This window comes from Mobula hypostoma, chromosome 12 (assembly GCF_963921235.1).
Source record: "Mobula hypostoma chromosome 12, sMobHyp1.1, whole genome shotgun sequence".
NCBI lineage: Eukaryota > Metazoa > Chordata > Chondrichthyes > Myliobatiformes > Myliobatidae > Mobula > Mobula hypostoma.
In genome coordinates, this window is record NC_086108.1 from 4,237,808 (window position 1) to 4,254,014 (window position 16,207).

The following is a 16,207-nucleotide window of genomic DNA, read 5'->3' on the forward strand; positions in this document are numbered from 1 at the left end:
TGCTGAATTTGACTTATTTTATCTTTAGTCTCCAAGTACCGCAAAACCTCATCCTTAATAATAGACTCCAGCACTTTCCCAACCAATAAGGTTGGGTTAATTGGCCTGTAATTTTCCTTCCTCTGCCTTCCAACCTTCTTAAAGAGTGGAGTGACATTTGCAATCTTCCAGTCCTCCAGGACCATGCCAGAATCAAGTGATTCTTGAAAGATCATGACCAATCCATCTGTTATCTCTTCAGCAACCTCTCTCAGGACTCTGGGATGCAGTCCGTCTGGTCCAGATGACTTATCCACCTTAAGACCTTTGAGTTTGCCTAGTACCCTTTCCTTTGTAATAGCAATGGCACTCACTCCTGCTCCCTGACACTCACGGACCTCTGGCACACTGCTAGTGTCTTCCACAGTGAAGACTGATGCAAAGTCCCTATTAAGTTCATCCGCCATTTCTTTGTCCCCCATTACTACCTCACCAGCATCATTTTCCAGTGGTCCAATATCATCTCTCACTTCCCTTTTTACTCTTTATATAACTGAAAAAGCTTTTAGTATCCTGCTTTATATTATTGGCTAGTCTGCCCTCATATTTCATCTTTTCCATTCTGATAGCTTTTTTAGTTGCCTTTTGTTGGATTTTAAAAGCTTCCCAATCATCCAACTTCCCACTCACTTTTGCTACATTATATACCCTTTCCTTGGCTTTTATGCAGTCCTTAACTTCCCTTGTCAGCCACGGTTGCCTACCATTTGAGAACTACTACGTCTATGGGACATATCTATCCTGCGCTTGGTGAACTATTCCCAGAAACTTCAGCCATCTCTGCTCTGCCATCATCCCCACCAGTATCCTCCTCCAATCCACCTGGGCAAGCTCCTCTCTCACGCTTCTGTAATTCCCTTTATTCCATTGTAATACTGATACGCCTGACTTATGCTTCTCCCTTTCAAATTGCAGTGTGAATTCAATCATATTATGATCACTGTCTCCTAAGGGTTCCTTTACGTTAAGCTCCCTAATAAGATCTGGGTTATCACACAACACCCAATCTGAGATGGCCTTTTCCCAAGTAGGCTCAAGCACACGCTGCTCTGAAAAGCCAGGTTAACTGGTCATTGTAGTTGGGTTAAGTCGGGGGAACTCTGGGCGGTGTGGCTCGAAGGGCTGGAAGAGCTTGTTCCACACTGTATCTCAATAAATAAATGGATATCCATGTGCTTATCTGGTAGCTTTTAAACATCTTTAATGTACCTGGCAGATTGTTCCAAATACGCACCATCTTTGCCTGAAGAAACTGCCCCCGTTGCCCATGTTAAATCTCTCACCTCTGATCTTAAACCTCTGCCCTTTTGCTTTGAGTACTCATCCCTGGGAAACGTCTAGGTATTCTACATGAGCAAGACCCGTCATAGCTTGGGAGACTGCTTCGGCGAGCACCTCCACTCCATCTGCCGCAAGCAGGACTTCCTGGTGGCCAAACATCTTAATTCCCATTCCTGTTCCAACATGTCAGTCCATATACCAGGAGAAGGCCACCCTCAGGGTGGAGGAGCAACACTTTATATTCTGTCTGGTAGCCTCCAACCTGATGGCATGAAGATCGATTTCTCCCTCTAGTATCAAATTCCACCCCCTCCCTCTTTTCCCCACTTTAACCTCTTACCTTTTCTCTCCTATCACCCCTCCTCCTTCCCTCTCCTCTCCTGTCAGATTGCTTCCTCTCCAGCCCTTGACCTTTCCCACCCACCTCCTTCACCTATCGCCTTCTCGCTATCCTCCTCCCCCTCCCCCCCCCACCGTTTTATTCTGGAATCTTCTCTCTTCCTTTTCAGTCCTGGTGAAGGGTCTTGCCCAAAATGTCAACTGTTTACTCTTTTCCATAGACGCTGCCTGACCTGCTGAGTTCCTCCAGCATTTTGTGTGTGTAATCTCACATCTGCAGACTCTTTATCTAATTAGTTATGAAATCTGTTTCATGTTGGAATGTTGGAAAAAGATATTTTATTTACTCAGATTCAGATTCATTTATTTATCAGACATAGGTCAAAGCTTACCTTAGATTCTGTGGATGTGAACGGGACACCTTCCCAGGTGCCAGGATCAGTGACATCCTGAATCGTGTCCACAGCATTTTGGAGAGTGAGGGAGAGCAGCCAGATCTCCTGGACTTATCGGTACCAATGACATAGGAAGGAAAATCAAAGGGAACCTGAAGAGAGAATTTAGAGAGTTAGGCAGAAATAACAGGGGACAGGAGATGGCAGATGAACTAAGTGAATATTTTGCGTCAGTCTTCACTGTGGAAGACACTAGCAGTGTGCCAGATGTTGAAGACTGTGAGGGAAGAGAAGTGGGTGCAGTTACTATTACAAGGGAGAAGGTGCTCAAAAAACTGAAAGACCTACAGGTACACAAGTCACCCAGACCAGATGAACTGCACCCTAGGGTTCCGAAAGAGGTAGCGGTAGAGATTGTGGAGGCATTAGTAGTGATCCTTCAAAACTCATTGTACTCTGGCACGGTGCCAGAGGACTGAAAAATTGCAAATGTCACTTCACTGTTTAAGAAAGGAGGAAGGCAGCAGAAAGGAAATTATAGACCAGTTAGCCTGACCTCAGTGGTTGAGAAGATGTTGGAGTGAATTGTTAAGGATGAGGTCATAGAGTACTTGGTGACACAGGAGAAAGTCAGCATGATTTCCTTCAGGGAAAATTTTGCCCTAAAATAGCCCCTAACTCTCTTCTCTGTCTGCAGAATCATCCCTGCAAACTCCAAATGAATACAACTACATCTGAGCCACGATCTCGACAGAGACCGCAGATCAACGCCACCTTGACCACATCAAAAATTTCAACACCACAAAAAAGTTTAAAAGTCAATTTATTATCAAAGTACATATATGTGACAGTATGCTACCTTGAGGTTTTTAAAAACTTTATTTATTGAGATAGAGTGTAGTGGTAGGCCCTTCTGGCCTTTCGAGCCGCACCAGCCAGCAACCCCGAATTAATCCTAGCCCAATCACAGTACGATTTACAATGACAAATTAACCTAACGACCGGTACGCCTTTAGACTGTGGGAGGAAATGGAAGCTTCCTGGGAAAACCCACGTGGTCACGGGAAGGAACATACAAACTTGCTTAACAGAGGATGCTGGAATTGAACTCTGAACTCCAGTGCCCCGAGCTGGAACAGCATCTCACTAAATGCTGCGCTCTGCGGTGCCCCACCTCATAGGCAAACAGCCAAGCACCTGCTAGCTTGTACCCCTTCCCCTTCATCTATCTTATTCTGGCTTCTTCCCCCATTCCTTTCCAGTTACTCCAACTGATGGGCGGCAGGGGGGCGCGGGGGGAGAGCAAGTGACCAGGAACATACAAACTCCTTACAGGCAGCAATGGGAATTGAACCCAGGTCGCCTGTACTGTAAACCATTGTGCTAACCACTACACTACAGTGCCAGTCTTTTTTTTTTGCAGGCATTCACAGAAGAAATAGAGTAGAATCAATGGAAAGCTACTCACAAAGACCGGCCAGTGTGCAGTTAGGATAGATAGATAAATAAATACCGCTGAGAACACGAGTTGTAGAGTCCTCGAAAGTGAGTCTGTAGGTTGTGGAATCAGTTCAGTGTTGAGGTGAGTGAAGTTATCCACACTGGTTCAGGAGCCTGATGGTTGTGGGGTAATAACTGTTCCTGAACCTGGTGGTGTGGGACCTGAGGCTCATTGTGGTGAGTGAAGTTATCCACACTGGTTCAGGAGCCCGATGGTTGTGGGGTAATAACTGTTCCTGAACCTGGTGGTGTGGGACCTGAGGCTCATTGTGGTGAGTGAAGTTATCCACACTGGTTCAGGAGCCCGATGGTTGTGGGGTAATAACTGTTCCTGAACCTGGTGGTGTGGGACCTGAGGCTCATTGTGGTGAGTGAAGTTATCCACACTGGTTCAGGAGCCTGATGGTTGTGGCGTAATAACTGTTCCTGAACCTGGTGGTGTGGGACCTGAGGCTCATTGTGGTGAGTGAAGTTATCCACACTGGTTCAGGAGCCTGATGGTTGTGGGGTAATAACTGTTCCTGAACCTGGTGGTGTGGGACCTGAGGCTCATTGTGGTGAGTGAAGTTATCCACACTGGTTCAGGAGCCTGATGGTTGTGGGGTAATAACTGTTCCTGAACCTGGTGGTGTGGGACCTGAGGCTCATTATGGTGAGTGAAGTTATCCACACTGGTTTAGGAGCCTGATGGTTGTGGGGTAATAACTGTTCCTGAACCTGGTGGTGTGGGACCTGAGGCTTCTGTACCTCCTGCCCGATGGCAGCAGTGAGAAGTGAACATGGTCTGGGTGGTGGGGGTCCTTCATCACGGATGTTGCTTTCTTGAGTAGATGTGCTGTGATTTTCTGTGCTCCGTGTTCTAAATTTCAAGATTTACGTCAGTGATCCTAAACCAGGTTCTGATTCTCAGAGACTTTTTATGTTTTGCACTGGTTGGTGGGTGTCCGTTTTGTCTGACAATGACAAGAGACCAGTGCAGGAGAGTTTTTAAAGTAGAAAAGATGTTGCACTGGGGCATTTCTGCTTTCTTTATCTCAGAAGTCGGGGTCCAGTGGTATGAACAAGCGTCACAGACTGGGGTCTTCCTTGGTTGCAGTGGATGACCGTCTGTGCCTTGTCATGCCCTTCATTCTCCAGCGAGCGTTACAGTATCACCTTCCTGGGTGTTGGATCTCACTGTAGATCTGCTGGAGCTGACTTTGCAAACTAGGACAGGCCTGTCTCTCTCACCAGGGTATGAGGCTGCTGGCTACCCTTGCCTGCTTTAGCCAGCCTGTTGAAGTGGTGTACTGGGGTGTGGCTGCTGCCACATGAGGTCAGTTACTTGGAGCCACAGGTGAGAGCAGAGTGTCCAGTGGGGGCCAAAGGGTGAGTGAGCTGCCCTGGGATGGACATGACAAGCCGTTTAACTAGAGGTGCTGCCCCTCCCTGGACACCTCGTACACCCCTTGCACTGAACTGCTGCCGTTAAACAACAAATTTCATGACGTGTCAGTGATAATGAACCTGATTCTGAAGACAAAGTTCATATCAGAGTACATACATGTCAGCATATACAACCTGGAGATTTATTATCAGAGTACATATATGTCAGCATATACAACCTGGAGATTTATTATCAGAGTACATATATGTCAGCATATACAACCTGGAGATTAATTTTCTTGTGGGCATACTCAGCAAATCTATAGAATATTAACTATAAAAGGACCAATGAGAGACCGCACCAATTTGGGTGTTCAATCAGTGTGCAGAAGACAACTGTGCAAATACAAAAATAAACAAATAATAATAATCAATAAATAAACAATAAATATCGAGAACATGAGATGAAGAGTCCTTGAAAGTGAGCCCATAGGATGTGGGAACATTTCAATGATGGGGTGAGTGAAGTTATCCCCTGGGTTCAACAGCCTGATGGTTGAGGGGTAATAACTGTTCCTGAACCTGGTGGTGTGGGACCTGAGGCTCATTGTGGTGAGTGAAGTTATTCACACTGGTTCAGGAGCCTGATGGTTGAGGGGTAATAACTGTTCCTGAACCTGGTGGTGTGGGACCTGAGGCTCATTGTGGTGAGTGAAGTTATTCACACTGGTTCAGGAGCCTGATGGTCGTGGGGTAATAACTGTTCCTGAACCTGGTGGTGTGGGACCTGAGGCTCATTGTGGTGAGTGAAGTTATCCACACTGGTTCAGGAGCCTGATGGTCGTGGGGTAATAACTGTCCCTGAACCTGCTGGTGTGGGACCTGAGGCTCATTGTGGTGAGTGAAGTTATCCACACTGGTTCAGGAGCCTGATGATTGTGGGGTAATAACTGTTCCTGAACCTGGTGGTGCGAGTCCTGAGGCTCCTGTAGCTTTTTCCTGATGGCAGCAGTGGGAAGAGAGCACGGCCTGGGTGGTGGGGGTCTCTGATGGATGCTGCTTTCCTACGACAAAGTTTCATGTAGATGTGCTCAATGGTTGGGAGGGTTTTACCCGTGATAGAGTGGGCCAGATCCTATTTTGTGTAGGATTTTCCATTCAAGGGCATTGGTGTTTCCATACCAGGCTGTGATGCAGTCGGTCAATACACTCTCCACCACACATCTATAGAAGTTTGTCAAAGTTTTAGATATCGTACTAAATCTCTGTAAACTCCTAAGGAAGCAGAGGTGCTGCCGTGCTTTCTCCATAGTTGTACTTACAGGACAGGTCCTCCAAAATGATAAGACTTAATGAATTTAAAGTTGATAACTCTCTCCAGCTCTGATCCTCCGATGAGGACTGGTTCATGAACCTCTGGTTTCCTCCTCCTGAAGTCAATAATCAGCTCCTGGTCTTGCTGACATTGAGTGAGAGGTTGTTGTCATGACACCACTCAGCCAGACTTTCAATCTCCCTCCTTTCTGCTGATTTGTCACCAGCTTTGATTCGGCCCACAGCAAACTTGAATATACATTAGAGTTGTGTGGTAAGGGAAAGCGAGTGGAGCAGGGAGCTAAGCACACAGCCTTGTGCACCTGTTTGTCCTGTAGACGGTGTGTCCACCAGCCAGTGTTTGACACACTGCTGTCAGGGCTGTGTGAAGGAGGGGTTCTACAGGCACGGTGAATCAGAGTGGGGGACTCATTTTAAAATACCTCTTTTTCCTCATCCGAGCAGTACTTGGGCCACATGGAGGTTGAAGAATCCCGTGGAATGCACGTGTGTGAGGAAGCCGTGAAGAAATTCAAAACGGTGAGTGTTTCAGTTCTCCTGAACCCTGAGGCCATCAGCTCGATCTGTGGAAAAATTAAAATTCCCACTGCAAACCGGCGTTGAGTTTGTGTGGCACAACCCGAAGCGCGTTAATCTTTGGAGGTTTTCAAGTGTAGTCTCCGCAAAGGTGGGAAGGGACTGACAGAGGATGGGATCCATGGACAGCATCGAGGTACTTAGAGCACCAGCTATGTTTGAGACATTTGCTCGAGGGAGACACGGTGGGCCCAAAGTTTCCAGGAGAAGCTGAATCCTCTTCATTACAGAAGAATCCTGGGATTTGACCAGATGGTTTGGCTTCATAGTGACTTGAGTTCAATTTCTGCCGCTGTCTGTAGGAGTTTGTACATTCTTCCCATAACTGTGTGGGTTTATTCCGGGTGCTCCGGTTTCCTCCCACAGTCCAAAGACATCCTGGTTAGGTTTAGTGAGTTCTATTCATGCAATGTTGGCATGGGTAGTATCTCCCTCTCTCCTTTTTTTCCTATCTCTACCTATCCATCTCCTTTCTCCCTTCACTTTCTGTCTGTCCTCTCCCCCATCTCTCCCTCTCCCCACTCTCCCTCCCCCTCCTTTCCCCCCTTCCCCTCCCCCTCCTCTCCCCCTCCGCTCCCCTTCCCCCTCCCTCTCCTTTCCCTCTCCTCTCCCTCCCCTCTCCCTCCCCCTCCCTCTCCTCCCTCCCCCCTCCCCTTCCTCCCCCCGCCCCTCTCTCCCCCCTCCCCTCTCCCTCTCCCTCCCCTCCCCTCCCCCCTCCCCCTCCCCTCTCCCTCTCCCCCTCCCCTCTCCCTCTCCCTCTCCCCCTCCCCTCTCCCTCTCCCCCTCCCTCTCCCTCTCCCTCTCCCCTCTCCCTCTCCCCCTCCCTCCCCCCTCCCTCTCCCTCTCCCCCCTCCCTCTCCCTCTCCCCCCTCCCTCTCCCCCTCTCCCTCTCCCTCCCCTCTCCCTCTCCCCCTCCCCTCTCCCTCCCCTCTCCCTCTACTTCTCCCCCCTCCCTCTCCTTCTCCCCCCTCCCTCTCCTTCTCCCCCCCTCTCCTTCTCCCCCTTCCCTCTCCTTCTCCCCTCTTCCTCTCCCTCTCCCCTCTCCCTCTCCCTCTCCCTCCCCTCTCCCTCTCCCTCCCCTCTCCCTCTCCCCCTCCCCTCTCCCTCTCCCCCCCCCTCTCCCTCTCCCCCCTCCCTCTCCCTCTCCCCCCTCCCTCTCCCTCTCCCCCTCCCTCTCCCTCTCCCCTCTCCCTCTCCCCCCCTCCCTCTCCCTCCTCTCTCCCTCTCCCTCCCCTCCGAAGAGCTGCTTTGACAGCCTGCCGGCTCGGTAACCCGTGGCTGACCGGTGATGTGGGGATGAGGCTGAGCTCTGCCCTGCACACAACCTTTACAAATGACTTCCTTTTGCTTTGGGCTGCAGAGACTCTGAGAAGGGAGGGAGGAGCTTCGTCAGGCTCGACACTTACCCAGTCTGCTATTGGCCAATTCAGAGCCAGTCGTTTTCTGATTGGCTGAGGAAAGGCAGACCGGTGCAAGGATGAACATGTGAGTCAACCAATGAAAGAAACGTCTCATTCCCATGATAAGCATCTGGACCACGTGCTCCGGGAATCTGCTACCCAAAACAGCAGGATTTTTCAATACGAGGGAAGCGAAGCTCCCAGTCAAATGGTCTTCCTTTGGGCAATGGGTCTGACCGACAACCTGTACATCTGCATTCAACTCATTTCCTCTCTCCCCTCTTCCACTCTACATTCTCTCCAGATGTTGTACAGCTGTTGTACAATATCTGGCACCAGTTCCCAATAAAAACCCCACGCCTTTGCCCTCTACTGTGTCTCTCCCCTCTTGGCACTTTCCCCCACACTCCACTATATCCCGCAGTCTTCACTCCTCACTCTCCGCTGTCTTCACCCCTCGCTTTCCGCAGTCTTCACCCCCTCACTCTCCGCTGTCTTCACCCCTCACTCTCAGTGGTCTCCCTGCTCTCTACTGGCTACCCCCTCACTCTCCGCAGTCTTCCCCCCTCACTCTCCGCAGTCTTCCCCCCTCACTCTCCGCAGTCTTCCCCCCTCACTCTCCGCAGTCTTCACCCCTCACTCTCCACAGTCTTCACACCTCACTCTCCACTGTCTTCCCCCTCACTCTCCGCGGTCTTCAGCCCTTCACTCTCCGCGGTCTTCACCCCCTCACTCTCCACTGTCTTCCCCCCTCACTCTCCACAGTCTTCCCCCCTCACTCTCCACTGTCTTCACCCCTCACTCTCCGCTGTCTTCACCCCCTCACTCTCTGCTGTCTTCACCCCTCACTCTCCACGATCTTCACCCCTCACTCTCCGCTGTCTTCACCCCTCACTCTCCGCTGTCTTCCCCCTCACTCTCCACGGACTTCACCCCCTCACTCTCCGCTGTCTTCCCCCTCACTCTCCGCTGTCTTCCCCCTCACTCTCCGCTGTCTTCACCCCTCACTCTCCGCTGTCTTCCCCCTCACTCTCCGCTGTCTTCACCCCTCACTCTCCGCTGTCTTCACCCCCTCACTCTCCGCAGTCTTCAGCCCTCACTCTCCGCAGTCTTCACCCCTCACTCTCCGCTGTCTTCACCCCTCACTCTCCGCGGTCTTCACCCCCTCACTCTCCGCTGTCTTCCCCCTCACTCTCCGCTGTCTTCCCCCTCACTCTCCGCTGTCTTCACCCCTAACTCTCTGCTGTCTTCCCCCTCACTCTCCGCTGTCTTCCCCCTCACTCTCTGCTGTCTTCACCCCCTCACTCTCCGCAGTCTTCAGCCCTCACTCTCCGCTGTCTTCACCCCTCACTCTCCGCTGTCTTCACCCCTCACTCTCCGCTGTCTTCACCCCTCACTCTCCGCTGTCTTCCCCCTCACTCTCCGCTGTCTTCACCCCTCACTCTCCGCTGTCTTCCCCCTCACTCTCCGCTGTCTTCACCCCCTCACTCTCCGCTGTCTTCACCCCTCACTCTCCGCAGTCTTCAGCCCTCACTCTCCGCAGACTTCACCCCTCACTCTCCGCAGACTTCACCCCTCACTCTCCGCAGACTTCACCCCTCACTCTCCGCTGTCTTCACCCCTCACTCTCCGCTGTATTCCCCCTCACTCTCTGCGGTCTTCACCTCCTCACTCTCTGCGGTCTTCACCTCCTCACTCTCCGCGGTACAGTCTTCCCCCCTCACTCTCCACAGTCTTCCCCCTCACTCTCCACTGTCTTCACCCCTCACTCTCCGCTGTCTTCACCCCCTCACTCTCCGCTGTCTTTCCCCTCACTCTCCGCTGTCTTCCCCCTCACTCTCCGCTGTCTTCACCCCCTCACTCTCCGCTGTCTTCCCCCTCACTCTCCGCTGTCTTCCCCCTCACTCTCCGCTGTCTTCACCCCTCACTCTCCGCTGTCTTCCCCCTCACTCTCCGCTGTCTTCACCCCTCACTCTCCGCTGTCTTCACCCCCTCACTCTCCGCAGTCTTCAGCCCTCACTCTCCGCAGTCTTCACCCCTCACTCTCCGCTGTCTTCACCCCTCACTCTCCGCGGTCTTCACCCCCTCACTCTCCGCTGTCTTTCCCCTCACTCTCCGCTGTCTTCCCCCTCACTCTCCGCTGTCTTCACCCCTAACTCTCTGCTGTCTTCCCCCTCACTCTCCGCTGTCTTCCCCCTCACTCTCTGCTGTCTTCACCCCCTCACTCTCCGCTGTCTTCACCCCTCACTCTCCGCAGTCTTCAGCCCTCACTCTCCGCAGACTTCACCCCTCACTCTCTGCTGTCTTCACCCCTCACTCTCCGCGGTCTTCCCCCTCACTCTCCGCTGTCTTCACCCCTCACTCTCCGCTGTCTTCCCCCTCACTCTTTGCTGTCTTCACCCCCTCACTCTCCGCTGTCTTCACCCCTCACTCTCCGCTGTCTTCACCCCCTCACTCTCCGCTGTCTTCACCCCTCACTCTCCGCAGACTTCACAGCCCTCACTCTCCGCAGACTTCACCCCTCACTCTCCGCTGTCTTCACCCCTCACTCTCCGCTGTATTCCCCCTCACTCTCTGCGGTCTTCACCTCCTCACTCTCCGCGGTCTTCACCCCTTCACTCTCCGCGGTCTTCACCCCCTCACTCTCCGCTGTCTTCCCCCTCACTCTCCGCTGTCTTCACCCCTCACTCTCCGCTGTCTTCACCCCTCACACTCTGTGGTCTTCACCCCTCACTCTCCGCAGTCTTCACCCCTCACTCTCTGCTGTCTTCACTCCTCACTCTCCGCAGACTTCACCCCTCACTCTCCGCAGACTTCACCCCTCACTCTCCACAGTCTTCACCCCTCACTCTCTGATGTCTTCACCCCTCACTCTCCGCGGTCTTCACCCCTCACTCTCCGCGGTCTTCACCCGCACTCTGAGGGTCCCCCTGCGCTTTACCTTCTTCCTCCACTCTCCACCATCTCTCTCTCACTCATCGGTCTTCCCCATTCTCAGCCATCCACGGCCCCCTCAGTCTCTGCCATTTCCCCTGCTCTCTGCAATCTTACCCCCCCGCACTTCACAGCTTTCCCCCAGACCACCATACAACCCACTCTCTGCCCTCTCCTCCCGCTGTCTGCAGTCTCCCCCTCTGTTGAGTTCTCCCTGCTCTGTGTCGTTCCCCGCCCAGCTCTCTGTGTCTCCCCCTTCTCCCCCCACTCTACCCTCCCCACCCCTCATTCCAAGATTTACCAGCTCCGGTGCTGGTGTGTCGGCCCTCCAGGCCCCTCTGCTCCTCAGCCAAACTCAGCCACGTTACCGTCTCCAACCCTCACCAAGCAATGCAGATACTGGGAATCTGCCTGCAGTACGGGCAGATTAGAAACACGCAAGAGGCCAGGCGGCATCTGTAAAGAGAGGAATTCCTGCAGCTTGTCGGGCAGGCGAGCATTCACCAGGACTGGGAACAGGTGAAAAAAGCACAGAAAGAGGCCATTTGGCCCATTGATTCTGTACTAACCACCAACCTCCCATTTTCACCCGCTTTTTAGTCTCCTCACTTCCCCCCTCGTCCATTCACCCACACAACAGGGGCAATTTAGAATATCCAGCCGACACAACCCCACCCCACACGTCTGTGAGACATGGGGGGAAACTGGGGCACTCACGGTCACGGGGAGAGTGGGAAAGCTCGGTACACGGCGGCCCCAGAGGCTGAGTTTGGACCAGGGTCCCTGGCGATGAGAGGCAGCGGCGGGCGCGGAGCGAGGTAGGGTGGGGAGGGCTCTGAGGCAGGAGAAGTGAAATGGAGGAGGAGGAGGGAGAGGGACCAAGGGTGGGTCAGGTCAGGAGGAGGCAGGAAGGCAATTGCCTCAGATTCTGAGGTGCTTTAGAATGAAGATCCGTGATCATTGCTGTGACACAGGGTGAACGTACCCAGGGAGGGGAATAGAACACACAACTTCCTCGCATGGGGAGTGGGAAACAGGGAGGGGAGGATCCTCACCAGAGGGGGAAGTGGGGTGCTCCCTCCCTTGGGCTGGGGACAATAGGGAAATCCCTCCCTCGAGGAGGGGGAATGCGGATCTTGTTCACTTAGGAGGGGTGATTGGGGACCTCCCTTCCTTGGGGAGGAGGCAATAGGGAGCTCCCTTCCTCGGGGTGGAGGGGGAATAGGGATATCTCCCCCTCAGGGAGTGGGAACCTCTCTTTCTTGAGTTGGGGATAATAGGGAGCGATTATCTCCCCCAGGGAAGGTGGCAAGGTGATCCCTGTCTTGTGGGGGAGGGTTTATGGGGAGATCCCTCACTCAGACTGGGGTAATGTGGAGATCCCTCACTCAGAGTGGGATAATGTGGTGATCCCTCACTCGGGCGGGGGTAATGGGGAGAATGAGATCCCTTGCTCAGGGTGGGGGTAATGAGATCCCTCTTCAGGGTAGGGGTAATGGGGAGATCCCTCCTCAGGGTGGGGGTAATGGGGAGATCCCTCACTTGGGATAGGGGGTAATGGGGAGATCCCTCCTCAGGGTGGGGGTAATGAGGAGATCCCCCACTCAGGATAGAGGGTAATGGGGAGATCCCTCCTCGGGGTGGGGGTAGTGGGGAGATCCCTCCAGGGTGGGGGTAATGGGGAGATCCCTCCTTGGGGTGGGTGTAATGAGGAGATCCCTCCTCGGGGTGGGGATAATGGGGAGATCCCTCCTCGGGGTGGGTGTAATGAGGAGATCCCTCCTCGGGGTGGGGGTAATGTGGAGATCCCTCCTCAGGGTGGGGGTAATGGGGAGATCCCTCCTCAGGGTATGGATCCAAGTTAAAGGAAGAGACTGGTTTAGGGGGAAGTTGCTAGGAAACAGGCCACTCTGCCCGACCAGTCCATGCTGGTGTTTATGCATCACTTGAGCCTTCTGCCAGCTTCGAGACTGATCAGTGTGAATCTCGATTCTGCTGCTCCTTCACCTGCCTCTCTGGGGCCCCCTTAACTTCTCGCCTGCCTCCCGGGGGAGCTCACCCCAGACCCTCTCTTCTGCTTGGGTGCAGGAACTTCTATTATGAGACCGGATAAAGAGATGGGGAGGAAGTGTGTGGGGATTTTAGGTGGGATTTGTGGGGAAAGGTCAAAGAGGGAGAGGAGGCTGATGTTTGCACAGAAGAGGGGCTGAATAGCTTGTTTTCAGAACAGTTATGTACTGGGGTTGGGAGGTAGAGTTTGGGGAGATGGTGACGTGGTTGACTGGACAGTAACCTTGCCCCGTGCTGACACCCACATCTGCGCTTTGCCGCTCTATGGATCTCCCTGCCCCATGTTACAACCCTCGCTTTGGAAGGTGTAGGGTTAGCGTTAACCTCACCCAGCGCTGAGGCCCGGTAGAACAGCCCGAGGCTGTGAGGGGAGGGGCAACGCTCTCCGCCTTCGCAGTCTAAAGCATCGCTCTTGCCTCATCCCCCTCCCACCCATCTCTCTATGTGACTCGCCCGGGAGATGAAAAGGATGAAAAGTTCTGAAAATCTTCAGGAATGCAAGAAGGAAATAAAAAGCCATGAAACACGTGCAAAATTAATCCAATATCAGCACTCAAGTCTTTAGTCTTGTGACGACTAACCACCTAATCCTCTTCCTCCTCTCCCGCTGTCTTCATCAGGTGCTCCACCCCTTCGCTGCTATTAGCTCATTCAGATGCTCATCAATTGGTTCAGGTTCTCATTCCTGGCTCTTCATTGGATCCATTCTCGTTCCTGGCTTCTCATTTGCTCCCTTGTGGTTGCCCATTGGCAGCTGAAATGTAAACTAAATTAGCAAATATGTGATGAAATATCGATACAGAGCTCTCTAAAGCAGGATGTGGGGATGCAGGGAGCAGCATTTATGAGAGAGAGGCATCAATAATCCATTCAGAAACTCAGGGAGAACTCAGTCGCCAGGGAGTGGGAAGGATGGGGACCCTGCAGGACACAGATTGAGAGGAACACTAAAGGTTTGTGAGGAAGCGCAAGGGAGAGGGGAACAGATGGAGATCGTGTTGGGACAGACGAGAAACATTGGAGCGATAGTTGCAAGGAGCATAAATGCCGTCACGCATATAATGGGGCCAAATGGCCACTGCACATTCAATCCGGTGAAACTCCTGTTTGATGTTTTACAGGCAGGGAAGAAGTCGGTGAAAGCCATCTTATGGGTGTCGGCTGATGGTCTGAGAGTGGTGGACGATAAGACCAAGGTACAGTTACAGTCCTCCGAGACCCCAGGTGATCCACACTCGCTCCGTGCGTACGGCGTAGACTGGGAACTGAAGAATTTAGATGCCCAGACTGTTGCTGTCATAGTCACATGACAGGGAAACCGGGTGTTCGGCCCATCTGGTCTATGCCTGGCAAGACATCCATTTTAGCCAGTTGCACTGCCCGCATTGGGCCCATCTCCCCGTAAGCCTTTCCTATCCGTGCAAGACCCGTAACAGTGTTGCTGAGCAGAGAGATCCTGGGGTCCAACCTCATAGCTCCTTGAAAGTGACTACACAGGTCAATAGGGTGGCTAAGAAGGTTTATGGAATACTTGTTTTTATTAGTCGAGAAATTGGGTTATAAACACATATAATAGCCTATATACGTGATTGTATGTCCATAAAGTGACACTAGGCACAGGAGTGTGTGTACATAAGGTGCCAAGGCCCCAAGTTCTGCAGTACCTGAGACGAGGTGAGACTCCAAACGAGACAGAAATCCAAAATGCAACCGCAGACTGAACTAAAGTTGAGTAGATGGTGCAGCACCAAACCTGAGTTGAGGTGCTCTTTAAATATCCAGATCCCGGCACCAGAACATGAGTGCCAGTCAGCAGAATCTTTAAAGGAGCTGCTGTCCATCCTCCGGAGAATCGGAGCGTCTAAACCCTGGAAGCTAGCATTTCGGCAGTCTACTGTAACACTTGCCCTATAACTCCGGTTCTCAAGTCCCAGCTTGTTTCAGAACCTCTCGACCTGGGTCTGAACAGTACTGCTGCACGAAGAGATCTCGGAATCCAAGTTCATAACTCCTTGAAAGTGGTTACACAGGTCGACAAGGTGGTTAAGAAGGCTTCTGGAATGCTTGCTTTTTATTTGTCGACGCATTGAGTGCAAAGGTCAGGAGGTTATGTTGCAACTTTATAAAACTCTGGTTAGGCCACATCTGAAGTATCCACAGTTCTGGTCTCTACACTATTGAAGGATGTTGAGGCTTTGGAGAGGGTGCAGGAAAGGTTTACCAGGATGCTGTCTGGTTTAGAGGGCATGTGCTATCACGAGAGGCTGGATAAACTTGGGTTGTTTTCTCTGGAGCGTCGGAGACTGAGGGGAGATCTGACAGAGGTTTATAAGATTATGAGAGTCAGAGATATAGTTGACGGAGAGTAGCTGTTTCCCAGGGTAGAAATGTCTAATACCAGAGGGCATGCATTGAGGGTGAGAGGGGGTAGGATCAAGGGGGATGTGAGGGGTAAGTTTTTTACTCAGAGAGTGGTGGATGTCTGGAATGTGCTGCCTGGTCTGGTGGTAGAGGCAAATACATTAGAGGTTTTTAAGAGACATTTGGATAGGCACATGGATGTGAGGAAGATGGAGGGATATGGACACAGTGTAGGTAGGAGGGATTAGTGTTTGGGTGTTTTTGCTTTGCTCTTTCGCTGGCTTGACGCAACATTGTGGGCCGAATGGCCTGTTTCTGTGCTGTACTCTTCCATGTTCTATGTTATATGGATAAAACAGGAAATGAATACACATCGGTCTTTGCTAATGAGCAAATCTGCTTCATTGCAAACTTTTTTCAGACTGCAGCCTGTCTCACACAGTGCCCTGTCTGATCCCTTTGCATGGGAGGGAAGGGAGAATTAAATTGGGAAAGAGCTAAACGTGACTCCAAAAAAAAAGAATATCGATGTGGACGTTTTGCCAAGTCATTGTGGATTTGTGTGAGGTAGAGAACGAAGCCTTCACAAGGCCCTTTGAGACCTTGTGCACA

The 16,207-nt window shown here is 52.0% G+C and overlaps 1 protein-coding gene across 3 annotated transcripts in view; it reads left to right on the plus strand.

Moving 5' to 3' along the window:
- Window positions 1-16,207, plus strand: part of numbl (NUMB like endocytic adaptor protein) — a 238,207-nt gene that overhangs the window by 179,170 nt on the left and 42,830 nt on the right. For all 3 annotated transcript variants that reach the window (XM_063063507.1, XM_063063506.1, XM_063063505.1), the window contains 2 exons: window positions 6,699-6,773; window positions 14,356-14,430. In XM_063063507.1, the coding sequence (XP_062919577.1) occupies window positions 6,699-6,773; window positions 14,356-14,430 (150 nt within the window). The remainder of the gene's footprint in view (window positions 1-6,698; window positions 6,774-14,355; window positions 14,431-16,207) is intronic.